A 27,982-nucleotide genomic window follows, 5' to 3' on the forward strand; every position below is an offset into this window, starting at 1 on the left:
TTGACCGAAATTACGTTTTCTCAAGTAGGCTACAAAAGTGTATTATGAATATCTATAAATGGGAAAAGGATATGATACCTAGCTTGTTTCACTTTTTTTTTAACTAACATTTGTTGCTATTTTCTAAATTTTCTCAAGTTATAATGTTCAATTATTATTTTGCCAATTTAAGCATACTCCTTCCTTTTTCATGTTCCTTCATACCCCTTCATGATTTTACTCCTAGTGTCATAGAGGTGAAGATGAATTCTACCAGAATATAAAAATGTATTCTACCAGGGTATGCATTGGTAAATACAAAAGGTCTGATAATGCGTTTTTTTATGTTTCATTTGAAAGGGGTGATGATCAATCTTATCTTCCACCACAATTACTGAAATCACATCATCAGAAGAGGTTATAATCTGTATCGGTCCGTGCTATACGGGATCATTGGGACGTCGCCAAACACCATTGACGTTGGTTAGGGATAAGTAAGGGCTATGGTTAAGGTTAGGGTAATTAATCCTTTGTGATTAAGGTTAGGGTTTAGGGTAGGAATGTCCCAAAGATCCCGGATAGCACTGACCAATCTGTATATCTCATACTGTATATCACAAGATGGCTTGTTGGTGTTGCAATGTATCCAATCATAGACTTATCTCCATCATAACATGACTATGTGTGATAACCTTATCGTAGTAACCAATGATGTACAGTACCAGTCAGCAGTTTGGACACACCTACTCATTCAAGGGTTTTTCTTTATTTTACTATTTTCTACATTGTAGAATAATAGTGAAGACATCAAAACTATGAAATAACATATATGGAATCATGTTGTAAGCATGTTGTAACAGGTGTGCCTTGTTAAAAGTTAATTTGTGGAATTTCTTTCCTTCTTAATGCGTTTGAGCCAATCAGTTGTGTTGTGACAAGGTATACAGAAGATAGCCCTATTTGGTAAAAGACCAAGTCCAAATAAACAAAGAGAAATGACAGTCCATCATTACTTGAAGACATGAAGGTCAGTCAATGCGGAAAATGTCAAGAACTTTGAACATTTCTTCAAACGCAGTTGCAAAAACCATCAAGCGCTATGATGAAACTGGCTCTCATGAGGACCGCCACAGGAAAGGAAGACCCAGAGTTACCTCTGCTGCAGAGGATACGTTCATTTGAGTTACCAGCCTCAGAAATTGCAGCCCAAATAAATCACATAAGACACATCTCAACATCAACTGTTCAGAGGAGACTACGTGAATCAGTCCTCCATTGTCGAATTGTTGCAAAGAAACCACTACTAAAGGACACCAATAATAATAAGAAACTTGCTTGGACCAAGAAACACAAGCATTGGACATTAGAGATTGTTGTGAGATTGTGAGAATATGTGAACGGATGATCTCCGCATGTGTGGTTCCCACCGTGAAGCATTGAGGAGGGGGTGTGATGGTGTGGGGGTGCTTTGCTGGTGACACTGTCTGTGATTTATTTAGCATTCAAGGCACACTTAATCAGAATGTCTACCACAGCATTCTGCAGCGATACGCCATCCCATCTGGTTTGCGGTTAGTGGGACTATCATTTGTCTTTCAACAGGACAATGACCCAAAACACACCTCCAGGCTGTGTAAGGGCTATTTGACCAATAATGAGAGTGATGGAGTGCTGCATCAGATGACCTGGCCTCCACAATAACCCGACCTCAACCCAATTGAGATGGTTTGGGATGAGTTGGACTGCAGGGAAAAGCAGCCAACAAGTGCTCAGCATATGAGGGAACTTCAAGACTGTTGGAAAAGCATTCCTCATGAAGTTGGTTGAGAGAACGCCAAGAGTGTGCAAAGCTGTCATCAGGGAGGCAAAGGGTGGCTACTTTGAAGAATCTCAAATAAGAAATATATTTAGATTTGTTTAACACATTTTTTGGTTATTACATGTTTACATGTGTGTTATTTCATAGTTTTGATGTGTTCACTATTATTCTACAATGTAGAAAATTGTTTAAAAAATATAAAGAAAACCCCTTGAATTAGTAGTTGTGTCCACTTTTGACTGGTACTGTATATAACAATATAGATCATACCACTATGTATATACATCATTAATCGTAACGTTACTGTCTGTATGTGTTACAATTTCTCCAAAAGTGGACATTTCCTCATCGTCACGTTACAGCTGCTGTTAAAATAGTCGCCTTAACCACTCGGCCACGACAACCTTATACCGTTTTGTTAAAAAAATTACAATCAAGTAAACTACAAATTATTAGGCAGAAACTACATTTCATTGTAACACTTTCGACAAGAACTTGTTACAAGTTGTAATATAGATTAGACACATGTTTTGATAAACTGATTATCAAGTTGTCGTGGCCGAGTGGTTAAGGCGATGGACTAGAAATCCATTGGGATCTTCCCGCGCAGGTTCGAATCCTGCCGACAACGGTCAATTATTTTGTAGGTTTTTGCTAAAAGCCATACAGTACAGTCTTGTGTGGTCTGGTCATAATTGAGTACAAATGCAGTTCGTTCATACAGGAAAAGGCAGCATTTACTAATTCATCTCGAATGATTCTCGCAACGGACATGTAAGGACGCAAAAACAACACCCCATTATCGTAGTGATGCACTTTTACAAAATGTATTTTAACGTAATTTTTTTAAAAGAAGCTTTGAAAACATTGACATATGCATACTTCTATATCTAATAATTTGAAAACGGGGAAAATATTAACATTATTATAGCGCCTTGCAGTGGTCGTACCGAATGGTGGCATGAGGAAAACAAATACATTTCAGATGATGATAGTTGCCAGGAGGTGGCGATAATGCATTATGTATACCAGAATAAACATTCTGTCGGCAGGCAGGGATTGCAGTCATACAAGGATGATTATCTTTACCACAGACCTTTTAGTTGCGTCTGTGTTTGATTTAATGTAGTGGGTACAACAGATTCGTTTTCATATTGGAAACTATGTGTACCCATTAAAGGCATTGTATAACAAACACCATGTTTTGGCATGCTGATCTGACAGTCTGGATTGTATTGAGGCATTTTGACAGTGTCATGGTGGTAGTGTAAAAGTACACCATTGAGATATCTCAGTCTGATAAGTAACGGGGTGACTGGAGTACAAAGAATCCAATGCTTGCATTTCACAGACTATTTGCATGAGGTTCAGTAAGCGGGTGAACATCAGTGGTGTCTTTATTCCTATTTGAATATGATGACAGCATAAAGAATAGCAGTGGGAAGATCTGGAAAGTTTTGCCTTCGAAAAATACCTTCCAATAGTGGATCATGAACTGGTGTGGCCCAGGGTGAGTGACAGGATGCCTCCCACATGGGTGTTTAACTTACTCACTACCCTTTGACTTTTAATCCAAGAGATGACAGCAATGTGAATCTATTGACTTGATCCTCTGAACAGGAGTCAGGGATGTTGGAAAATGTATGGTGCCCATGGCCCTCAGGTTTAATTTAATCTCCATACTACAATTGAGGCTTGTGTAGTGTATTACTGCTGTAGTTTAACCTGAGCATCCAATCAGTCCCTCCACCTGCTAAACCCCTACATTGAACACAGTAAAAAAGATGCTCCAGTGGTGTCAAAAACATAGGCCCAACACGTATTTCCACAAATGAAATAGGCCCCAGAAAGTATGACATGGGAAGTTCAGTGTTATTTCACTGTGTGTGTCAATGTTTCTAGATGTCTGAAGGGGAATACAAATATGTATTTCTCTGCACACACTCCCACACCTCCGAATGGATAAACTGACACGCGCACACACACACCAAGCAGAGAGATAAACTGTACGTTGCATCTTTGCAAACAATTAATAATTTATGTAAACACTTAATCATGCAATAACACACAGTGAATTGCATCAACATCTATAAAAAATTATGTTTCCATGTTTTCAAAGCCAGCAAATCCCTTAGTGGAAAATTTGACAAATTGATAATTTAATGGATCCTCAAATGGTGGGAGATAGGGACCCTGGGAGATTGTCTGACACATTTTTGGAGAAGACAGGTTTTGGTAAATGCTCGTGAAGTTCCCCGGCTATCTGGGACAACGTCATCAAATATGGCTGTTATATATTCATGCTGCTCACTTACATAACGTCTCTAGACTCCAGACCTGATGAGACTTCTTACAGTACATGACATCCTCAGACTATAATGAATTCCATGGACTGAGGATGGAGAGCACTTAATGTTCCCAGTCCGCTGTTTTGTTAAGTGTCCGTCAGTGGAAAGGCTGCCTGCATGTGACGCAATGTAGTCAGCAAGTGGCCAGATTGGTTGGAAGTGTTTAAGGGCTAAAAATAACAGAACACAAAAGCAGACAGTCCAGCAGACCGAGGGTAATGCAATGTGTACATTTTCACTGGGCAGCAAACCCCTGTATGTACCAAGAACCCAAGGCTGTGCTTGAAGACGCCAAGCGTCAAATTAAGCTTGTTCATGGCACCCAGAGGGACAGGAACTTGGCATTGGACACGTAGGGGAGCCTGATGTGTCAACATAGGTATTTATTTGTGATAACTGTCTGATTCATGGCTGAACACTGCATGTCCCAGCCCCTACAGGTTGTCAGATGCAAAGCCAGGTAATGGGCTATTCATTTCTATACATTTTTAGACAGATTAATTTAGCCATCAAAAGTTTTGTTGAATCACAAGATGAAAAAAATAACTGTATGCGACTATCTATGGACCACACCACATGGTTTCTCTCTTTATTTGTAGAATTGCATTTTAATTAATAAAAAAAAAGAAAAAAAAAGCAAAACAATAACAGTATCAATAGGGAAGGCAAGAGACACTTAAATAAGAAAAGTTCAATGTTGGGAAGGAGATGTGGGGTTGATGGGACAGGTTGGATTATGTACATGGTTTCTCACTGCAGGATTGACGGGCCCCACAAAGGGGCTCAAAGCAGCAGGTCGGAGACACTGAAACACCAGAGAGAAAGGCACTATCCAGAGAGAACAAAGAAACTAAAAACACACAGAAAACAAACACACCAGAAATCAAATGCTTAACATAAAAAGTGCTTGACACGCCACAGACAGAGAGAAAAACAACATTGGTAAAGCTGATCTCTCAACTTTTAGCATAAAAGACACTTCATTTTCTCAAACTGTTTATCACGCCATCATGTGATTATCCAACTCATCTACTTGTTATGTGTGAGTCTAACAAGGAGGGGACTGTTAATGTATGCGTGTGTGTGTTTGAATATGTACTATATGCATATTTTTCATACATCTCTCTATATAATCTTATATTGACACCATTACTAATTCAGCACTTCTCGGGAATCCCTTGCATTGTGTAGTTCAGTTCTCCGACCTTGCTTCCCTCATGTCAATGTCTATGGACTCAGTCAGCTACATTCACGGCCCAAGAGTAAAATGGCTGCAATAAATACATTGGCTTCAAAAGGTGGCTGGCCTTTACAGGGTTTCATAATACAACAGCTCATGCAGCATACATGGCTCTACTCGCTGCTAGCTTCCTGACACAATTGGTTTTGTTAAAAATAACAGATTATTCTCTCATTTATCAGACAAGGAAATTATTTCACGTTTTAAATATCATGCCATTTTATCTGAGAGCCCTCAAATAATCCAGGAAAAATTATACTGACAATTCAGCAAATCCCAGAGCTACTAGGTCTTATCCAGAATAACATTTTTTTTTTTAAACATAATTTACAAATGGAAGAAACAATACAATTTGTGATGACTGGTAAAACACATACAAATATATAATATATATTCTTAAAAAATTGATTCTCTCTATACTGTAGGTGATTTATTTATACAGCCCTGGGCTGATGTACAATGCTCACATGCCAATGATCTTGGACTTGGTAACTTGCTGCAGATAACATCCTTATTTTTTCAATATTTTTTCAATCATTTTTTCAAATATTTGTACATGTATTTTTATTTAAAACAGCGTTAGGATTTATTGGTATTTCATTTAGGTGATTAAAACATGCAGCAAAAAAGGAAAAGAAACGCAGAATGTGAAGAAGTAGAGGACAGAAGCAGCTGTGGGAGTCTAGGTATAGAATCATTCTCATCCTTCACTTTTGGTGCACTATGCTTAGTTTCTCTGTGTTTTTTTCCTCAATGACAGTTCAGTTCTGACTGAAGTGTTCACTATAGAGGCGAACATTCTCAGTGTTAAAAGTTGGCTTTGCTCAGCTGCCACCGACAAGGTGATGCCTTCAACAGAACTACTCCTCCATTCTCCCTCTCTGCTCCTGATGTCTTCTTGATGGGTTGAGGGGGGGTATGGGGTGGTTGTTGATGTTTATTTACATGTTCCGGTTGACTGGTGTGACATAGTTGCGGGGGAACATGCCCGTCAGCCCGTGGCATCCTCCCTTCCACCAGTTAGGGTCAGAGTTGTCCAGGACCTGGATGAAGTCTCCGCGTCGGAAGCCCAGCTCGCCATCCTCCTGGGGGTCAAAGTCAAAGAGCGCCTGTACATATGTGGGATGCTGTGGGCAGGGAGAGAGAAAGAGAGCAAAACAAATCCATGAGTCCCAGACATGTTAACAGTCTGACAAAAGGACAAAGCCTGAGTTCTTCCCTGATTGTGTTTTCTGAACCAACCGTGACTCGTTGGTGAACTGAGCCAATGCCTTGACATCCAAAGGTTAGGCCGGCAGGATGAGAGATTGAGTCAGCAACTCTGGGGCCCCTCTGTCTCCCTCAAAGCTATTATTTTACACTAATAACCTAGTTTGTCATTGTGACCATTAAGTGTCCAACAAAGCCACACTGGTAAAGAGCCAGAGATGAAGGTTAAGGGGGATGTGTGCTCACCTGGGTGACCTGCTCAATGTCACGCAGGAAGATCTGCTGGTTGCGGGATACAGAGGTGGATCGGTGGTAGTCCACCAGCTCGTTGAGCGAGTTGAACTTTACCACCCACAGGAAGTACTTTCCTGCCCCATCACGCAGGACTTTGAAGTGCTGAACGTCATTTCCAAACCTGAGGAGACGGGGAACAGAGGAAGAGAACCATGGGTAGCTGGCCAGCAGCAGACAGTCAACAGACGCAGAACTGCTGAAACAGGACAGAGAAGAGAGATCCCAACGGCCAAAGGAAATACATGTGGACATGTTTTCTTAGCAACACATTAGGAAGACAGACTGTCTCTATAACAGTGTGAACACAGGTCATGACCCCATGGATGGTAACGCTGCAGACAGATATAAAACCAGCCTCTTCCACAGCCATCAGGGGGATTAGTCTCTACTAAGACAAACTCCTTGTTCTGTACTCAGAGGGCAATAGACGGGTGGAGTCACATAGTGATCGCTTTAATTATCTTGAATTGTCTATCTACTTGACATACAGACAGACATTACAGCACCATGACAGTGAGGGCTGCTGAATTGAGCCTTTTTAAGTAAAGCAGAGTGGAAACAGACATGGGGAAATCAAAGAGTTTGCGTCAGTGTTGTGCAAGCTGGAAAGAGAGAGCTGAAATCCTGCTGTAAAATGACTGTCAGTGAGCTGGAGTTAATGTTCATAGACACCAGGGGGCAGCACAGAACACTGGGTAAAAAAGAAAGTGCTGGTGCTGTAGTGTATTTAAACACAGGAAGAGAAAGAAGAGAAACATAGCAGATGTTTGTGTCTGTTACCCAATACATTGTACGGTGCAGAGCAGAGCAGTCCCTCGCCCCAACATACGTAGAGCAGGGCCTCTAAACCTTTCGTGTATGTGTGTGTTCACTTACTTGACAGAGAGGGAGAAGTCCCCTGGCGCACTCTCACTCTCTCGGATGAGGAAGGCCCCGTCGTGCCTCTGTTTGTTCAACATCTCCTCTGCCTTGGCACGGGGGATCTTGCCAAAGAACCACCTGGAGGGAGGGACAGCACCACACACACACACACACAGTCAGGGGAGAGAACACAGCCGGACCAGCATGAAACAAACAAATAGACATCTGCTCCCTCACGATCAAGGACGACACATGGTCATCTCCCACTGTTTACAGTCCTGAGAGATTATACAGTATTTCAGATTAAGCCTCTGCCCCAGTCAACCGATTAATACTGCAGGTAGGAGAACCAGAACCGTGGGCGTTGTGTACAGTGAGGGCACAGGGGTTGAGGAGTGGGGATTGCGTGCTGTGCTGCTGAAGCAGAGCATGTCTCACTCCCAGCAAGGTCTGTGATAGCAGCACTGGCTGGGCCAATGGCAGCTGTAGCAGCAGGAGGCAAAGAGAGAGCGAGAAAGAGAAAGCGCTCTCTCCGGTTAATTATTAACCAGAGCAGCCAGAGAGATGACATCTTGGCTCCTTTGCATGAAAGTGAAAATCAATAATAAAATTACCAAGACCTAATCCTCTTTGCATTTGTGACCTCTATCAGCCGGCCCCCGCCTACAGTTCCCTGTCTGATAAAGGTGCCGGCAGAGCAATTAAAGCAGGCACGGAAAGAGCAGCCAGGCCATGTGGAGCCAGACTGGTTGCGTCTCACACACACACACACGCACAACTGTCTGGTCTGTGAATACATACCGGGAGATGAAACGCAGAGGCACATTAACATCTAGCGTTGGCTGAAGCTACTGTACTGCATGTGGGTAGTTGCCATATGGCCAAAACAAAAGTGAACAAATTATTTATTCAAAAATGAAAGTTAAAAAAAATTGTTACAAAGAAGTATGTCTAAACAATTCAAAATGTTCTGTGGCCACTTTTTATTTAAAATTTATATCCAATTTAATGAAACATTTCATGCATTAGTGCCTTGGAATTTGTCCTCTGATGTGACATAAGTAATACTAATATGATGGTTTAATGATTCTCAAATACATAAGAAAATTATTTTTAGTTACTTTGTTTTTAAATCAGTAATCATATTCTGTTGAAAAACACATTTATTTGTATAACGATGATAACCAAGTGTCTCCCTGTTACATTTTTAGTAAGATTGTAATTTGACAAAAACCTAGATAAAAAGCAATTACATGACTTGTGTACTATGATAATGTTACCTGCTTCAACAAATATTTTACAGTTTGTTTAAGAAAACCCCTTTTTTATTGGTGCAACCCCGTAGAACATGTCGTCCCACCGATGGTTAGGGTTAAAACGTAATTAATGAAACTATGACGTTTCTGACTGCTCTAAAATGCAACTTCTAAACATCAATAACGGATCCTCATTAAAGGATTTAAAATGTACTCATTCCAATTACAGGACATCGAAAAAGTCCTGCACTGCTATTTTTCATCACTAGCTCCCCGAGTCGGGAGTGGGTAATTTGCAAGCCTGTTGCCTTCCTTGGATGTGGAAGCTATTTCTTGGGACCTGAAAGTTAACTTTGTCCTCCGTCACATCAACTACACATGTAGGTCTGTCACGTCAACTAACCATGCACTGTACCCAAAATAAGGCAGGCTAGTTGGTGTGTGTGCTCACTTGCTGCCTGGTGCCACTCCGTCACAGCTAGTCTATAAAAAAGGGACAAAGGGCAAACTCCTGCCCCACTACTACTGCCATGGGATCAGATCACAACTGCCCCCTACACTAAGGCTACACCAAACTATATGGGGGAAGGACTAACAGCTGACCCACAGTCAGTTAGTGCAAGAGCTAAATGCTGCTACTGACATTGGATAAGGGATTGATTTAGGCTAAATAGAGTTTCTCTTTCAGGTGTTCAAAGCACTTAAATAGTCAATCAATTGAGAACACCACATAGACACTGTATTCATTATTCAGTATCTATTCACTCTTTTTTATGATGATGGCATTAACTGTGATGTAACAGCATGGTACATTACTTGACAAGGGCAACTAAGACCTGTACACAGCATCACAGCCCAGCTGAACAGCAAGACCTTTCCCCTTTGATGTGGCTATGAGTGGCAGCCCGGACAATTAAAACGAAGCCCCTGATGAGGAAGTGGTGCTGAGGGGTACATTCCACCTTACAGAGAGGGATGACTCCACTCAGGGCTTCCATTACACAGACAGACTGAGGGCAGGGACCAGACCCGAGATAACTTGTTTCTGCTGGCCATCTCTTCCCCATGATCACAGCCACACATTTTACTCACACTCTGCCCACACCAGCTGACCTGAGCTCTGCTATCTCTCTGCTCATTAACACAGACTATGGATCAGATGTTTCTCACTATCCAAGTCCAGGCATTAATCATCAAGAAATTGGCCCTGGAGCAGTTGCTAACAGCTTATACCTGCACTATATATCTGCATTCACTTCAATCCACTGTACACAGACAGACAAAGGCATGGCGTAGCTCCTTGGGACAGAGACAACCAGACCCAGCCCCCTCCATACTCCAAAATCCCACCTGATAAAATCCCAGTGGCGATGAAGGGTCAATATTAAATTAAGTCTAAGAGGCCCAGAGCGCACTAATACAGAGAGCGCTAATCTGGCACTGTGTGCTCCAGAGGTAATATCCTCTAAGAATCCTCACAGTGCTTCAATGAACACACAGGGAGAAGATTCCACTGTGGTGGCACTGGCCATTTCAGCACAGTACTCGGAGTTGACGGGACTGTTCTGTTCAATTCAGACAGTTGTTTCATAGTTCCAAATCAATGTGATACATTGACCTGGCAGTCATGATGAGTCCTGTTTGCCCATACTCCGAGTCAGCAACAATAAGCTATAGAGGTGAGTCCTCCTGAGTCATAATAGGAGTCTGGGTCAGGTGGTTCATACTTACGGATGTGCTTTCATCTCTATGTAGTTCTTGGGGATGAAGCCGTCTTTCCCGTTCAACTCTGCTTTGTACCAGTTCTGGTCACACTCTTCATTTAATACCTAGAGAAGGGAAGAGAGTTAACAATATATCACATGTAGTAAACAGAGTACTTCTCTGGTCACTGTGAAGGGGAGCTGAAACGGTTTTGTATCCACTAATATGGCACAGCCATAAACGACAGACAGACACGTTTGTCTGTTGCGAGTACACTCATTTACCAAGCAAGCAAGCCTCCATGAGGCCAGGCCAGCTGTGGGAGCACTCTTGTCTGAGAGACGTACGGTGGTTTGCAGGTTTGGGAGCACTGGTGCATGAGTGTGTCTAAGTTTGTGTGTGTGTGTGGCTGTTGTTGTTGAAAGACATGCACCTGTACACTGGTGCAGTTAGTAATGTAAAGCCTCTGGCTTGAACACTCATAGTCAGATGAAAGAAACAGTCGTCATCAATTCTCACCAGGGTTCTGACTCACAGTAATATATTGACACGTCCCACTCAAAACAAAGATATTCCAACCACCATCTGCCTTCTGGCTTCAGTACAGCCTTTCCATTTCAGAAGAAATAGGAGTCATACTAGATATAGTCTAGAATACACAGGTATTTCAATGTGATATGCTGACCACAGGCTTCAGTGTTGGGACACACTTCATGGCCTCTGCTAGGTGTTGAAACACCTTTAAACAAACCATACTGACAATTTGTGTTCAAGGGAGGAACTAGGCCTAAATCTGTTTATCGGCAAAAAAAGTGTTGAGGAAATGGAGTGTGCAACATCCTTCCTGTGCACAGAGCACTGGGAGAGAGAGAGCCAGAGATAGAAAGGAAAGTGAGGCAGAGTGGGTGTGCCACCACTGTCACACCAGAGGGTTCTTAAAGCCTGCAAGGCTTTTTGGGCGACCTGACCAAATTCACATTGAAATGTGTGTTATAGATCTGTCATTCACATTGAAAGCAAGTCTAAGAAGCAGTAGATCTGTTCTATATGCGCTATTTCTTTGCTTCCCGTGCTTAAGTTTAGTTTTTTGCGTCTTTTACGTTCGGTTTTGTACACCAACTTCAAACAGCTGACAAAACAATATCCTTGGTTATGGAAAATATATTTTACAGCGGTTTAGATTGTACAATGACTATCTACACTAAACTTGCTTGTTTTGTCACAAAAACTGAAATTAGTCAAACTATCAGAATTTTAGCAACCAGGAAAAGCTGGAGCGATTTCGGCATATTGCATCTATCTTTAAACCTAACCTGAAATACCCAAGGGGCGGTTGCATTGCGTGCAGAATCAAACTCTTTTTTGATTTACATAGATGGCTGACAGGTGAGGCAGTGATGATAAACTGAGTAACTCAACTAAAGCACCTGATTCCTTCGCAGATAGTGGTTTACTGTTTAGTGTCTGCGGGTTCATATAACTTGGTCACACAGACCACATCAGAGTGTGTGAATTGGCCTGGAGGACCTGTGAGAAGAGGGGCTACAGATAGACGACAACCTTCGGGCACTCAGCACCTCAACCACATCCAGCAACAAGATGGCTTCTTAAGCCCCCATCAAACACAATACAGGCTCTGATCCAGAGCTATAAAATGATCTTCCAAATGTCAGATAAGAGGGTTGCTCCGGGTGAGATTGATTTCTCCCTTTTCTCACACAGACATACAGTAATTTACACAGTAGGCGTGTAGTTCCCCTAGAGGGGAAGGCAGACTGGTACAGCACAGTTTAGTTGGCAGGCTGTGTTGAACAGTGAGTTGTGCAGCAGTACAGAGGGCTTCTGACCACAGAGTACTGACCTATGCTTCAACACAGCGGTTGGGAAACATCTCCATAATGCATACACAACAATGTAAATGCAGCTAGACATGTTGTCTATCAGGTATCATTTTACATTGTTCACAAAAGAAAAGCTGCAGCTATGGTAGAGAGGAAGGACGTACTCACGTCACAACAGCTAACCGTCATAGCCCTATCTGACCAGAAACTACAGATATGCTTCAATTTTCAGTGTCTTTTAATCCCGCCCCATCCTGTAAGAGTCAAGTTTTTCAGAAGAGCTGAGTCTCGTTCTACTTCGGTGTGTAGTGTTGATCTGAAGCCCACGCAAGCAACCAGTCCCCTTGGTGGTAAAAAACACTATGGCTTAGTGGAAAGAGGCAAGCAGGAGACAACTGAAACAGGAGTCATGTAAGACTATGTGAAGGCATCCCAGGCCATCAGTGTCAGTAGTACAGTGTCAGTGGTGAGATTGACATTAGGCCTATACACTCTTTCCACCACACCCTCCTACTTCTCAAAGCCCCGATGATGGGGTCTGACAATTTCCCCCCCAGCTGGTCACTGGCCTCAGTGCTCTCTGACCTCTCTGCTCCAGCTAGCCTGCAGCACACCAGCTGTCACCAGCTGTCACTGTGGAACCACAGCCACTGTGCCCCACCACAAGAGACAAAATTACAGAGGGGGGAAGGAGGGAGGGGTCCATGCCTGTGGCACTATGATAATGTGAGTGAATGTGAATAGGTTGTGAGGAGCACAGGGGGGAGACAGGCACAGTGATGGGAGAGTATGCCTGTGGCAGTGTGTGTTTCTGTGTCTGTGTGTCTGTGTGTGTGTGTGTGTGGTCTTACAATTGGTGGGGCAATGCAGGCAGGCAGCCTCTGGGAGTGACTGATTGCACATGTGTAGACGTGGCAGACATGCGGTCTGGAACTCTGAACTCTTGGTGATCTCAATTTCTCTACATCTTATTACAAACATTACACTCCACCTTAGTCTCATCACCTACACAGTTCACGACTTAGCTACCTCAAACATAACAGCTCACAGACACTCCCATATGTTCTCTTGCAGATATTACAACAAGCTTGGATTTTCGTGATAAGGCCATTTGCCCAATCTGCCAGGGCACCAAGGCCATTAACCAAAATAGTAAATTAAATTGATTTGAAAACCAAAAAACAACTATTCTCTTAAGAAAAGCATAAGTGTATGTAAATGTAAATTAAAACAGTAGCCTACATGTCAAAGTGTAGGTGATAGCCTGCGTATTGGCTACAGCCAGTCATGTCCAGACCAAAGCTGACATGAGGGGCCTGAAAATGTAACCAAACTTTAAATGAGACTTTTAATGGTGGCATTGTCATGCTGAAGGGTCATGTCAGGATGAGCCTGCAGGAAGGGTACCACATGAGGGAGGAGGATGTCTTCCCTGTAACGCACAGCGTTGAGATTGCCTGCAAAGACAACAAGCTCAGTCCGATGATGCTGTGACACTCCGCCCCAGACCATGACGGACCCTCCACCTCCAAATTGATCCCGCTCCAGAGTACAGGCCTCGGTGTAACGCTCATGCCTTCGACGATAAACGCGAATCCGACCATCACCCCTGGTGAGACAAAACCACGATTCATCAGGGAAGAGCACTTTATGCCAGTCTTGTCTGGTCCAGCGATGGTAAGTTTGTGCCCATAGGCGACATTGTTGCCGGGGATGTCTGGTGAGGACCTGCGTTACAACAAGCCCTCAGTCCAGCCTCTCTCAGCCTATTGCGGACTGTCTGAGCACTGATGGAGGGATTGTGTACCTGTCCCGCAAGTGTGATGTTCGGATGTACCGATCCTGTGCAGGTGTTGCTACACGTGGTCTGCCACTGCGAGGACGATCAGCTGTCCGTTCTGTCTCCCTGTAGCGCTGTCTTAGGCGTCTCACAGTACGGACATTGCAATGTATTGCCGTGGCCACCTCTGCAGGCCTCATGCCTCCTTGCAGCATGCCTAAGGCACGTTCACGCAGATGAGCAGGGACCCTGGGCGTATTTCTTTTGGTATTTTTCAGAGTCAGTAGAAAGACCACTTTAGTGTCCTAAGTTTTCATAACTGTGACCTTAATTGCCCACCGTCTGTAAGCTGTTAGTGTCTTAAGCACTGTTCCACAGGTGCATGTTCATTAATTGTTTATGGTTCATTGAACAAGCATGGGTAACACTGTTTAAACCCTTTACAATTTAGATCTGTGAAGTTATTTAGATTTTTATGAATTATCTTTGAAAGATAGGGTCCTGAAAAAGGGCCGTTTCTTTTTTGCTGAGTTCATATTTATATAGACAAAAGTATGGGGACACCACTTCAAATTAGTGGATTTGGCTATTACAGCCAGACCGGTTGCTGACCGGTGTATAAAATCAAGCACACAGCCATGCAATCTCCATAGACATACATTGGCCTTACTGAAGACCTCAGTGACTTTCATGGTAGCACCGTCATAGCACCGTCATAGGATGCCACCGGTCATAGGAGCTGCCTCGGTCAACTGTAAGTGCTGTTATTATGGCATGGAAACGTCTTGGAACAACAACGGCTCAGCCGCAAAGTGGTAGGTCTCATAAGCTCACAGAACGGGACCCCAAGTGCGGAAGCGTGTAAAAATAGTCTGTCCTTGGTTTTAACACTCACTACCAAGTTCCAAACTGTCTCTGGAAACAACGTCTGCACAATAACTGTTCGCCGGGAGCTTCATGGCCAAGCAGCCGCACACAAGCCTAAGATTACCATGTGCAATGCCAAGCGTCGGCTGGAGTGGTGTCAAGCTCACCGCCATTGGACTCTGGAGCAGTGGAAACACGTTCTCTGGAGTGATGAATCACACTTCACCACCTGGCAGTCCGACGGACGTATCTGGGTTTGGGGGATGCCAGGAGAACGCCACCTGCCCCAATGCATAGTGCCAACTGTAAAGTTTGGTGGAGGAGGAATAATGGTCTGATGCTGTTTTTCATGGTTCGGGCTAGGCCCCTTAGTTCCAGTGAAGGGAAATCATAATGCTACAGCATACAATGACATTCTACATAATTCTGTGCATCCAACTGTGTGGCAACAGTTTGGGGAAGGCCCTTTCCTGTTTCAGCTTGACAACACCGCCGTGCACAAAGCGAGGTCCATACAGAAATGGTTTGTCGAGATCAGTGTGGAAGAACTTGACTGGCCTGCACAGAGCCCTGACCTCAACCCCATTGAACACCTTTAAGATGAATTGGGATGGTGACTGCGAGCCAGGCCTCATCGCCCAACATCAGCGCCCGACCTCACTAATGCTCTTGTGGCTGAATGGAAGTAAGTCCCTGTAGAAATGTTCCAACATCTAGTGTAAAGCCTTCCCAGAAGAGTGGAGGCTGTTATAGCAGCAAAGGGCGGACCAACTCCATATTAATGACCATGATTTTGGAATGAGATGTTCAACAAGCAGGTGTCCACATAGTGTACAGGTCCCGTAGTATACTTGAGGCACTGTTCGTTCACATAGGAGAGAAAGGCCAGTGCCTGTTGCTCACCACAACATCCTTGCAATCTGAGCGGAGGCAGTGAACATTTAGAAACTATTTAACCATAAATGTAAATGTTTAAAACCTGGAAGTTTCGTCATTTTATGAGGCATGTCTTACCATGTTCTGACCATAGGAATGTTAAGGGGATTCTTTTATAAACACTTCCTCATATGCCTTTGAAACCAGTATCTCTCAGGTTCAACTTTATTTTGTTATCCAAAAACCAAATTCACAATCCTAGTCATATTAACCCATGCTTGTTGTTGCATCTTTAGATCTTCTCTCCTTCTACATTTCTGAAGGATATTTTCATCTCTGTCATATTCAACCGCTCGCATTTGCAGTGGACTTTTGAGAACAGTGTTTTCCCGCTAATTGCATTTTGGAACAGTTGCACTTATATCTTACGTGTGCGCATTGCTGCGCTTATAATGTGAAGAAATAGCCTAATAGTTGATCAACATTTTAAGCTAAACGTTTTGATCTGTTGCATCAGCCTCATTGCTTTTTGAAGTTTGATGTACAGAGGTTGTATTAATTTGGGATCTGTTGTAACAACTGTCCCAGAGTCTGTTTGGAATATTTATCTCTCTCACAGAAGGACAAGCTGACCAATAGAATAGGTACATATTTGTACTATGGGGGATAGTAGATTGACATAGGCTAGTGATTTTGCTGTTTGTTACTCATCTTGTTGGCTGACGAAAAGTAAATGTGGACAGTTCTAACATCTTCAATATGTGCCTCGGAATTCCATAAGGACGCGCGTCGTTGCAACTACGATGTGTCGGTTTTCACTTGTATATGTATGTATATTTTTACAGCCCTCGGGACATAATTATTGTTTGGATAACCTTATTTACTTTTATGTATTGGTTTTTATCTTAATTTTTTTCACTCTTTATGCGATGCGCACTGCAAAGAACACCGGAAGAAGAAATAATCACTGAATTATCACAATTAATCAATTTATGTGTCAATTAATCCCATAAGGGATGGGTTGCCAATTTGCGATTTGACACGAAAATAAAATGTAATTCACTGCAGCCTACTTCGGAGCTATGACACCTGTGAGAAGAACCAGATCACTTGTCAGGCATTGAATAATAAGAATTGAAATATGAGAGAGCTATGTGAGTGAGAGGTGCTTCGGAGCACTGTGATTGGCAGCCAGGAGAAGGGAATTAGAATTATATTCATCACTTTGGCCGCAAGGCATGGATTATTTTATGGGAATTCGATGCCGCAGGGGAAATGCAAGGCCTGTTAACACATATCTAAACACTCACTGCTGATTCATGCATAGCATCATTTTAAATCTGTGGACTACCAGTGCCTTAGGGGTAAAAAAGTGATCTAATGGTGTGAGTGACTGAAGCTCATGTTGTTTGTGGGTGATGGTGTGAAAGCGCTACAAGGGCCACTTTACCCTTGTAGCCTGCTAAATCCAAGATGGCGTAGCAGTCAGACGTCTTTGTCTTTGTCCTGTCCCTTGTATATATCTTTTTACATATTTTTCTTCGCATATCTTATAAAAATATTTTCCTAAACCTCAACTTCTAAATACTCTCCTGCAACCCGCCTCATCCAATGTGGCGTGGATCTGTTTTTTTCTTAAAGTATTTATATATAATTCGGATCTGGAATCCCTCAACTGAAGCTAGCCACCTAACTACCTACCAGCTATCAGTTAGCAAACCACTGCTAGCGGTCATCAGCTAACCTTTAGCTCGGAAAGCTCTCGCCAGTTCGTACAACGTGACTCAAACCAGAGCACAACAGACCTAATTTTTTCTCCCCAAATCCCTGGATTCCTACCGCAAACTCTGAACATTTTCATCTGGATCTTCGCAACTAGCTAACCACAATCCCGGGTGACTACTCCTGGCTAGCGTTTCCATCCCGGAGCAAGCACCAATTAGCCTGAAGCTAGCCCGGCTAGGGCTCCTGTGCTACCACCGAAGCTTACTCCTGGGCTACAATATCCGGACGCCTTCTACTGCCGGTACGGGGCACGGAACCCCGCCGATCCTCTACGACTGGAATACCGACAATCTGCCCGAGGATTCCAACAGGCCCCTCAGGCGCGACGTCCGCTGAAGGCCCATTCTGCTAACCGAGGCCTGCTAGCTACCTAGAGCTACTTGGAACCCCACCAATCCACGACTGATCTATCGACGTCACCGCGCGAAGAGGCAAAAACTGACTTACCTCCATTGCGATGTCCCCCAAAGGCCCTTCTGCTAACTTGCTAGCCCCGGTCTGCTAACTGCTAGCTCCGGTCTGCTAACTGTTAGCTTGCTAACCCGGTCTGCTGTGTGCTAACTGCTAGCTTGTTTAGCCCAAGCCTGCTAACTGTCTGAATCGCCGTGTCCCCAACCAGCCCAACCACTCACTGGACCCATATATTCATTTGGCTACGCATGCCTCTCTCTAATATCAATATTCCTCGTCCATTACTGTCCTGGTTAGTGATTACCGTCTTATTTCACTGTAGAACCTCTAGCCCTGCTCAATATGCCTTAACCAACCATGTTGTTCCACCTCATATGTAGGAGGTGGAACATCACCTGTTTTAAACGTCTCTAGAGACTATATCTCTCTCATCATTACTCAATGCCTAGGTTTACCTCCAATGTACTCACATCCTACCTTACCTTTGTCTGTACACTATGCCTTGAATCTATGCTATCGTGCCCAGAAACCTGCTCCTTTTACTCTCTGTTTCCGAACGTGCTAGATGGCCAGTTCGTATAGCCTTTAGCCGTAACCCTTATCCTACTTCTCCTCTGGTGATGTAGAAGGTAATCCAGGTCCTGCAGTGCCTAGTTCCACTCCCACTCCCCAGGTGCTCTCATTTGTTGACTTCTGTAACCGTAAAAGCCTTGGTTTCATGCATGTTAACATTAGAAGCCTACTCCCTAAGTTTGTTTTACTCACTGCTTTAGCACACTCTGCCAACCCGGATGTCTTAGCCGTGTCTGAATCCTGGCTTAGGAAAACACCAAAAACCCTGAAAACTCCATCCCTAACTATAATATTTTTCGCCAAGATAGAACTGCCAAAGGGGCGGTGTGGCAATCTACTGCAAAGATAGTAATACAGAACTCTGCAGGCTATCCTCATCTGTACCCAAACAATTCAAGCTTCTAAAAATTCACCTTTCCAGAAACAAGTCTCTCACTGTTGCCGCTTGCTATAGACCACCCTCTGCCCCCAGCTGTGCCCTCGACACCATATGTGAATTGATTGCCGCCCATCTATCTTCTGAGCTAGCGCTACTAGGTGACCTAAACTGGGACATGCTTAACACCCCGGCCATCTTACAATCTAAGCTCGATGAACTCAATCTCACACAAATTATCAATGAAGCTACCAGGTACAACCCCAAATCCGTAAACACGGGCACCCTCATAGATATCCTCCTAACTAACTCGCCCTCCAAATACACCTCTGCTGTTTTCAATCAAGATCTCAGCGATCACTAACTCATTGCCTGCATCCGTAATGGGTCTGCGACCAGACGACCACCCCTCATCACTGTCAAACGCTCCCTAAAACACTTCTGCGAGCAGGCCTTTTTAATCGACCTGGCCCGGGTATCCTGGAATGACATTGACCTCATCCCATCAGTAGATGATGCCTGGTTATTCTTTAAAAGTGACTTCCTCACCATCTTAAATAAGCATGCCCCATTCAAAAAAAAATTGAACTAGGAATAGATATAGTCCTTGGTTCACTCCAGACCTGTCTGCCCATGACCAGCACAAAAACATCCTGTGGCGTTCTGTATTAGCATCGAATAGCCCCCGTGATATGCAACTTTTCAGGGAAGTTAGGAACAAATATACACAGGCAGTTAGGAAAGCAAAGGCTAGCTTTTTCAAACAGAAATTTGCATCCTGTAGTACAACCTCAAAAAAGTTCTGGGACACTGTAAAGTCCATGGAGAATAAGACCACCTCCTCCCAGCTGCCCACTGCTCTGAGGCTAGGAAACACCGTTACCACTGATAAATCCACTATAATTGACAATTTCAATAAGCATTTCTCTACGGCTGGCCATGCTTTCCACCTGGCTACCCCTACCCCGGTCAACTGCCTGGCACCCTCCACAGCAACCCGCCAAAGCCCCCACCATTTCTCCTTCACCCAAATCCAGATAGCTGATGTTCTGAAAGAGCTGCAAAATCTGGACCCCTACAAATCAGCCGGGCTAGACAATCTGGACCCTCTCTTTCTAAAATTGTCTGCCGAAATTGTTGCAACCCCTATTACTAGCCTGTTCAACCTCTCTTTCGTATCGTCTGAGATTCCCAAAGATTGGAAAGCTGCCGCGGTCATCCCCCTCTTCAAAGGGGGTGACACTCTAGACCCAAACTGCTACAGACCTATATCTATCCTACCCTGTATTTCTAAGGTCTTCGAAAGCCAAGTTAATAGACAGATTACTGACCATTTCGAATCCCACCGTACCTTCTCTGCTATACAATCCGGTTTCAGAGCTGGTCATGGGTGCACCTCAGCCACGCTCAAGGTCCTAAACGACATCATAACCGCCATCGATAAGAGACATTACTGTGCAGCCGTATTCATCGACCTGGCCAAAGCTTTCGACTCTGTCAATCACCACATTCTTATTGGCAGACTCGACAGCATTGGTTTCTCAAATGATTGCCTCGCCTGGTTTACCAACTACTTCTCTGATAGAGTTAAGTGTGTCAAATCGGAGGGTCTGTTGTCCGGACCTTTGGCAGTCTCTATGGGGGTGCCACAGGGTTCATTTCTCGGGCCGACTCTTTTCACTGTATACATCAATGATGTCGCTCTTGCTGCTGGTGATTCTCTGATCCACCTCTACGCAGATGACACCATTCTGTATACTTCTGGCCCCTCTTTGGACACTGTGTTAACTAACCTCCAGACGAGCTTCAATGCCATACAACTCTCCTTCCGTGGCCCCCAACTGCTCTTAAATCCAAGTAAAACTAAATGCATGCTATTCAATCGATCACTGCCCCGCCCGTCAAGCATCACTACTCTGGACGGCTCTGACTTAGAATACGTGGACAACTACAAATACCTAGGTGTCTGGTTGGACTGTAAACTCTCCTTCCAGACTCACATCAAACATCTCCAATCCAAAATTAAATCTAGAATCGGCTTCCTATATCGCAACAAAGCATCCTTCACTCATGCTGCCAAACATACCGTCGTAAAACTGACCATCCTACCGATCCTCGACTTCGGCGATGTCATCTATAAAATAGCTTCCAACACTCTACTCAATAAATTGGATGCAGTCTATCACAGTGCCTTCCGTTTTGTCACCAAAGCCCCATACACTACCCACCACTGCAACCTGTACGCCCTCGCTTCATACTCGTCTCCAAACCCACTGGCTACAGGTTATCTACAAGTCTCTGCTAGGTAAAGCCCTGCCTTATCTCAGCTCACTGGTCACCATAGCAGCACCCACTCATAGCACGCGCTCCAGCAGGTATATCTCACTGGTCACCTCCAAAGCCAATTCCTCCTTTGGTCGCCTTTCCTTCCAGTTCTCTGCTGCCAATGACTGGAACGAACTGCAAAAATCACTGAAGCTGGAGACTCATATCTCCCTCGCTAGCTTTAAGCACCGGCTGTCAGAGCAGCTCACAGATCACCGCACCTGTACATAGCCCATCTGTAAACAGCCCATCTATCTACCTCATCCCCATACTGTATTTATTGATTAATCTTTCTCCTTGGCACCCCAGTATCTCTACTTGCACATTCATCTTCTGCACATCTACCATTCCAGTGTTTAATTGCTATATTGTAATTACTTCGCCACATTGGCCTATTTATTGCCTTAACTCCCTTATCTTACCTCATTTGCACTCACTGTATATAGACTTTTTGTTTTCTTTTTTTCTACTGTATTATTGACTGTATGTTTTGTTTATTCCATGTGTAACTCTGTGTTGTTGTATGTGTCGAATTGCTATGCGTTTATCTTGGCCAGGTCGCAGTTGCAAATGAGAACCTGTTCTCAACTAGCCTACCTGGTTAAATAAAGGTGAAATAAAATAAATAAAAAACCCTGCATGGTGCGCTAGAAGTGGTTACAAGAGTCAAGTAAAAGTGAGAGTAGGGCTGTGGCGGTCATGAAATTGTGTTTGTCAAGCGGATAGGTGATTGTCAAGCAAATAACTATGTCTCACGGTAATTGACCATTAATTAACATAAACACATTTAGCATCTCCAGGCACCCACACATAGCCTACAAGTCTCTGATGCAGACCTTTTGAAGTCTAAATCAATCCATGTAATATAGACTACACCTTCACAAAAAAATCATTTTTTTTTGACAAGTCTAAAGATATGATATTTAGAAAATATAGTCTATTTCAGAAGAACAGAATACTCCGAGTTGTCCTTATGTTAGGTCCTGATCTGGCTATGCCAAATGGCTGTGGGCTACAATAGTTCATTTAGCAGACAAGATTTGCTTAGAATTCCGTGGCATTATTTTATAGTATGAAGAATACAATTGAAAAAAACTGAATAAAATAGAAAGGATATTTGACGGAGTGCACATGCGGCTATTCTGTGTTGAGTGGTTAACAAAGAAATAGGTACTCCTATATGCTTAACTTAAGAGTTATTAATGTAACTTTAGTTTTTCTAAAATGTTGGGCTATATATTTAGATGTTTTATATATTTGTAAGGCTGCATGATGCGACTAATGATGATTTGAAAAAAGTACCGTAATTTCTGGACTATAAGACGCTACTTTTTCCCACGCTTTGAACCTCGCGGCTTATACAATGACGCGGCTAATTTATGGATTTTTCCCGCTTTCACAAGATTCATGCCGACAAAAAACTGAGCACCGTCACATAATGTGACGTAAATCGAGCGCGCTCAAACTTCCCATCATGCCAGTGGGTACTGACAGCGTGGAGCATTGTCAAAAAATCCACTATCATCAACGGGTTTCGAAAGGCTGGACTGCTGCGTGTTGAAGAGGGCAGCATGAGCTCAGCGGGGAATTTGCCTCCGGATGAAAGTGACGAGAGCGACAATGAAAACGATCCAACATCGGATGAAGCAATTCTGAGGCTATTCAACTCCGACACCGAAGGAGATGACTTCAGTGGTTTCAGTGCACAGGAGGAGGAAGATAGTGACCAATGACTTTCTTGGTAGGCTACTGTTTAATGCAATTTTTTTTATTTTTGTTACAAGCCGTGTTTCGTTAAAGCCTATTTATTTTTGTTACAAGCCGTGTTTCGTTTAAAAGCCTATTTATTTTTGTTACAAACCGTGTTTTGTTTAAAGGCTGTGTAAAGTTCATTTGTTTCAATGTACCGGTAGGCACCTGCGGCTTATAGACATGTGCAGCTTATTTATGTACAACTCACATCAAGGCGGTGACCCGTTCCTGTAGGTTCATGCTCTACAACATTCGCAGAGTACGACCCTGCCTCACACAGGAAGCGGCGCAGGTCCTAATCCAGGCACTTGTCATCTCCCGTCTGGATTACTGCAACTCGCTGTTGGCTGGGCTCCCTGCCTGTGCCATTAAACGCCTACAACTCATCCAGAACGCCGCAGCCCGTCTGGTGTTCAACCTTCCCAAGTTCTCTCACGTCACCCCGCTCCTCCGCTCTCTCCACTGGCTTCCAGTTGAAGCTCGCATCCGCTACAAGACCATGGTGCTTGCCTACGGAGCTGTGAGGGGAACGGCACCTCCGTACCTTCAGGCTCTGATCAGGCCCTACACCCAAACAAGGGCACTGCGTTCATCCACCTCTGGCCTGCTCGCCTCCCTACCTCTGAGGAAGTACAGTTCCCGCTCAGCCCAGTCAAAACTGTTCGCTGCTCTGGCACCCCAATGGTGGAACAAACTCCCTCACGACGCCAGGTCAGCGGAGTCAATCACCACCTTCCGGAGACACCTGAAACCCCACCTCTTTAAGGAATACCTAGGATAGGATAAAGTAATCCTCCTAACCCCCCCCCTCCCCCTTAAAAGAGTTAGATGCACTATTGTAAAGTGGTTGTTCCACTGGATATCATAAGGTGAATGCACCAATTTGTAAGTCGCTCTGGATAAGAGCGTCTGCTAAATGACTTAAATGTAATGTAAATGTACAAAATACATATTTTTTTTTTTTTATTCAGTGGGTGCGGCTTATATTCAGGTGCGCTTAATAGTCCAGAAATTACGGTAGCTAGAAAGGCATGAGCTCTGCTTAGTTTTTTTGTGCAGGCTGTACACACTTTCTCAGTCTCTCATTCACAATTTGACAAGCACTTGATAAGGCCTCAAATTTCACAGCAGCAACCCCTTTGTGTGGCTGTAACGCACTCTAAAAGAATCCATGCTACACCATGGGTCTCCCGGTCGCAGTTGGCTGCGACAGAGCCTGGACTCGAACCCAGAATCTCTAGTGGCACAGCAACACTGTGATGCAGTGCCTTAGACCACTGCGCCACTCGGGAGGCCCTGGGGTGCAAATTGAAGATATTGGAAGAACTGTCCACATTTACTTTTTGTCAGCCAATAAGATGAGTAGGCCTAACGAACAGCAAAAGCACTAGCCTATCCCCATAGTACAAAAGTTGAAATAAATATTATATATTTATTTGTGGCCTGCTGGAGGTCATTTTGCAGGGCTCTGGCAGTGCTCCTCCTTGCACAAAGGCGGAGGTAGCGGTCCTGCTGCTGGGTTGTTGCACTCCTACGGCCTCCTCCACATCTCCTGATGTACTGGCCTGTCTCCTGGTAGCGCCTCCATGCTCTGGACACTACGCTGACAGACACAGCAAACCTTCTTGCCACAGCTCGCATTGATGTGCCATCCTGGATGAGCTGCACTACCTGAGCCACTTGTGTGGGTTGTAGACTCCGTCTCATGCTACCACTAGAGTGAAAGCACCGCCAGCATTCAAAAGTGACCAAAACATCAGCCAGGAAGCATAGGAACTGAGAAGTGGTCTGTGGTCACCACCTGCAGAACCACTCCTTTATTGGGGGTGTCTTGCTAATTGCCTATAATTTCCACCTTTTGTCTATTCCATTTGCACAACAGCATGTGAAATTTATTGTCAATCAGTGTTGATTCCTAAGTGGACAGTTTGATTTCACAGAAGTGTGATTGACTTGGAGTTACATTGTGTTGTTTAAGTGTTCCCTTTATTTTTTTGAGCAGTGTATATATATATATATATATATTTTTTTTTTTAAATCTGACTGAGACACAATAGATTCAGGAGTTTCTATTAGCGAGGCTAAGGTCCAGGGGATTATCTCCTCCACAGCTGCCACTGAGCAGACCGGCTCCCCCTCACACACACAGCGCTTCTCAGACAATCCTGGTGACCAAGCCTGAGACGCACAATGATGAACTCTATGCACCCCTTGGTCTGACTGACTACCATCCCCAAAGCAGACTTCAATGACAACCTAACACAGATGAGAGTAGCTAACATAAACATGTGGAGCGGGTCTTCTTCTGACGTTAGCATAGCTTACAGACCCGGCTGGTTACCTGGTGTAGCCTAGCATGAGAGGAGGAGGGGAGGTGACTGATAGCCACGCGTCTGTACTGTGGACGCAATCCAGAGACCATTTCTATGAATCAAGATTGCGGATTATGCTGGAGTGTGAAATTAACTGAGGCCAGTAGATAAAGCGTGTTCAAACTATGGGCCTCCCAGGCCTGTTGTTTCTGATAATGGACTTCTGTCGTGCATTTACAATTAAAACAATGGAGATAAAATCCCACATGTTCATCTCATCCATCCAGCGATTAAGCAACGGCTGGTTCATTAACTTGTCTACTCACATTCATCCATTGTTCAGCTTTTTGAGAGACGGGAACAGAAAAACTAGGGTTATTTTTATCAGTTTACCCTGTCCTCAACACACACGGACAATTGAATCGTATCAATTAGGATCATGACGGATGAAACCGCGAACAAGGCCTCTGTTCATCATCTGACAATGCTGCCTGTGTGTAGTGTATGAGCGCACGAGAGACAGTAACTGTATTCAAAATCTGTGAAAGTAACGTGACAAAGCAAATAGTTTGGCGTACATGGAATGCACCCATTGGAAGGCCTGGTATGTTGACACGTTGGCGGCTGTGCATTGAGTCCGACAGACTGGGGAAGGTCAAGAGCACACTGACCCTCCTTCCCCACAGCAAGGGAGCAGACACTCGCTCTAAGGAGGAGTGCTGATATGCACCAGAAAGAGAAGCTTACCCTGCCGCTAATGAAGCACTCCAACACTTGTAATTAACACAATGCTAAGGGCCATTACCACATGGGGAGCCGCCCCGCCACCCCACAGCTGCATTCCCCTAGTCAGCTCAAACTCAACTGAGGTGACTGGACCAATAAATTACATCATGAAATCACTAGGGATTTTTAAGTACCACTTCATAAACCAAGGCACCAGGGAAAGTAAAATATGAAAGGGTCTCAAGCAGGACTTCTAGTGACGCATGTGTAGAGAGCAGAGATGAGGTTAATCCACATTTCAATTCTTGTCTGTTGGATTAGAATTTCTTCATGTCTAGAATTAAAAAGGACTAAATCTGGCACTGTGTACAGCCATCTGTATTGAATGCCAGCTGTTGTATGGAGTATGGAATTAGGGCTCAGCTCTGGTCAATGCCAGCTTTACCAACTGCTCATTGGTGGAATGGATTACCCATTATTACAATGGCGGTCGGGTCTGTCTACACGATAATCTAAAGATTGTGCAACACGCTCCCTGAAACAGATAAGCAAGAGGCATTTTGCCTACCATCATCAGCAGTGGAGGGTTAGCGAACAATTCAGACAACCCCATTACTGGTTGCGCTTCACATGTTCTAAAACACTGAGATTAGCCTTGTACTGGAGATTCAGCCATAACTCCACACTACTTCTGTGTAAGGAGAAAGGGCTCCAGCAGAATGTGCCACAGTGAAGCCAGTCAGTGAGGACAGCAGCAGTCTACTCACACCCCCTGCCCAATCCCCATCCCCTGAGGAGGTTTTCTGGGGAATGGGGGCAGCCAGGGATGGGAAGGACCAAAAATAAGCAGCAGACCAAAAGAGGTTGATAATGCAGGTTGATACTCGCTCCTCTCTTCACAGTAGAGCAGGAAGGGTGATTTGCATAAACAGGGAGGAGACAGGGGCGGCAGAGGAGTCCTAATTACAGCTTTGACTTACTGCTACGCTACGAAGCCCTGCTCCTCTCAGGAGGAGAGGCATGATGGACCAGTTCAGAGGAATCATACTCCTTGTGATCAGCTCAAGAAAAGTCCTCCGGGTAAATAGAAAATGAGGGCATCTCTATTTTATGGCAGCATCCAGCCCCACACGGCGTGTATGAAGTCCAATTTAGCAGTAGCCTATATTCCATGTACAGTTTGTTCCCATGTAAACAATATAAGCAGAGAGAACAGAGAGAATAACTTTGTGTGTGTGACAAAAATAAAACACAAAAAGGGCAACAGAATAAGAAGTTTCTACAAGTCTTTATGTTGGCTAGAATCATCCTTTATCGTACATACATAAAGAACCATTAGATGTGGTTTTTCTGCAGCATGGAGAAGGAGGCAGAGTGTCAGATGGTGTGTGAGTGAGTGAGAGTGAAAGAGAGATAGGTCTAACAGGGTGTTTATGTCAAGTAGCTGTGATCAAGGAGCATTGGGCCACCCTACTCCCTGCTTTAGAAGGGCGCTTTAATGAGCTTCACAGGCTGCCCACGATGGATTACCATGTTAGAGTGCACGCTGCAGCCACCTCCCTCCCCACTTTCACTAGCAAACTCACTCTCTCCGTGTCTCTCTCCTCCTGAGCCCAGCTGAGACGTAGGCTAGCAGCAGCAGCCTGGG

At 44.1% G+C, this 27,982-nt stretch overlaps 1 protein-coding gene and 1 non-coding gene across 2 annotated transcripts in view; one reads left to right on the plus strand and one right to left on the minus strand.

Annotated features, from left to right (window-relative positions):
* Positions 1-2,347: 2,347 nt before the first annotated feature.
* Positions 2,348-2,429, plus strand: trnas-aga (transfer RNA serine (anticodon AGA)). The gene has a single exon. It is a non-coding gene; the product is annotated as a tRNA-Ser (tRNA).
* Positions 2,430-4,707: 2,278 nt separating this feature from the next.
* LOC139575980 (growth factor receptor-bound protein 2) overlaps positions 4,708-27,982 on the minus strand; it is a 40,876-nt gene continuing 17,601 nt past the window's right edge. The window contains exons 3-6 of the mRNA XM_071401517.1: positions 10,738-10,835; positions 7,766-7,888; positions 6,842-7,010; positions 4,708-6,513 (exon numbers count right to left, since the gene is read on the minus strand). Of these exons, the coding sequence (XP_071257618.1) occupies positions 6,328-6,513; positions 6,842-7,010; positions 7,766-7,888; positions 10,738-10,835 (576 nt within the window). The 3' untranslated portion in view covers positions 4,708-6,327. The remainder of the gene's footprint in view (positions 6,514-6,841; positions 7,011-7,765; positions 7,889-10,737; positions 10,836-27,982) is intronic.

This window comes from Salvelinus alpinus, chromosome 1, assembly GCF_045679555.1.
Source record: "Salvelinus alpinus chromosome 1, SLU_Salpinus.1, whole genome shotgun sequence".
Lineage (NCBI taxonomy): Eukaryota > Metazoa > Chordata > Actinopteri > Salmoniformes > Salmonidae > Salvelinus > Salvelinus alpinus.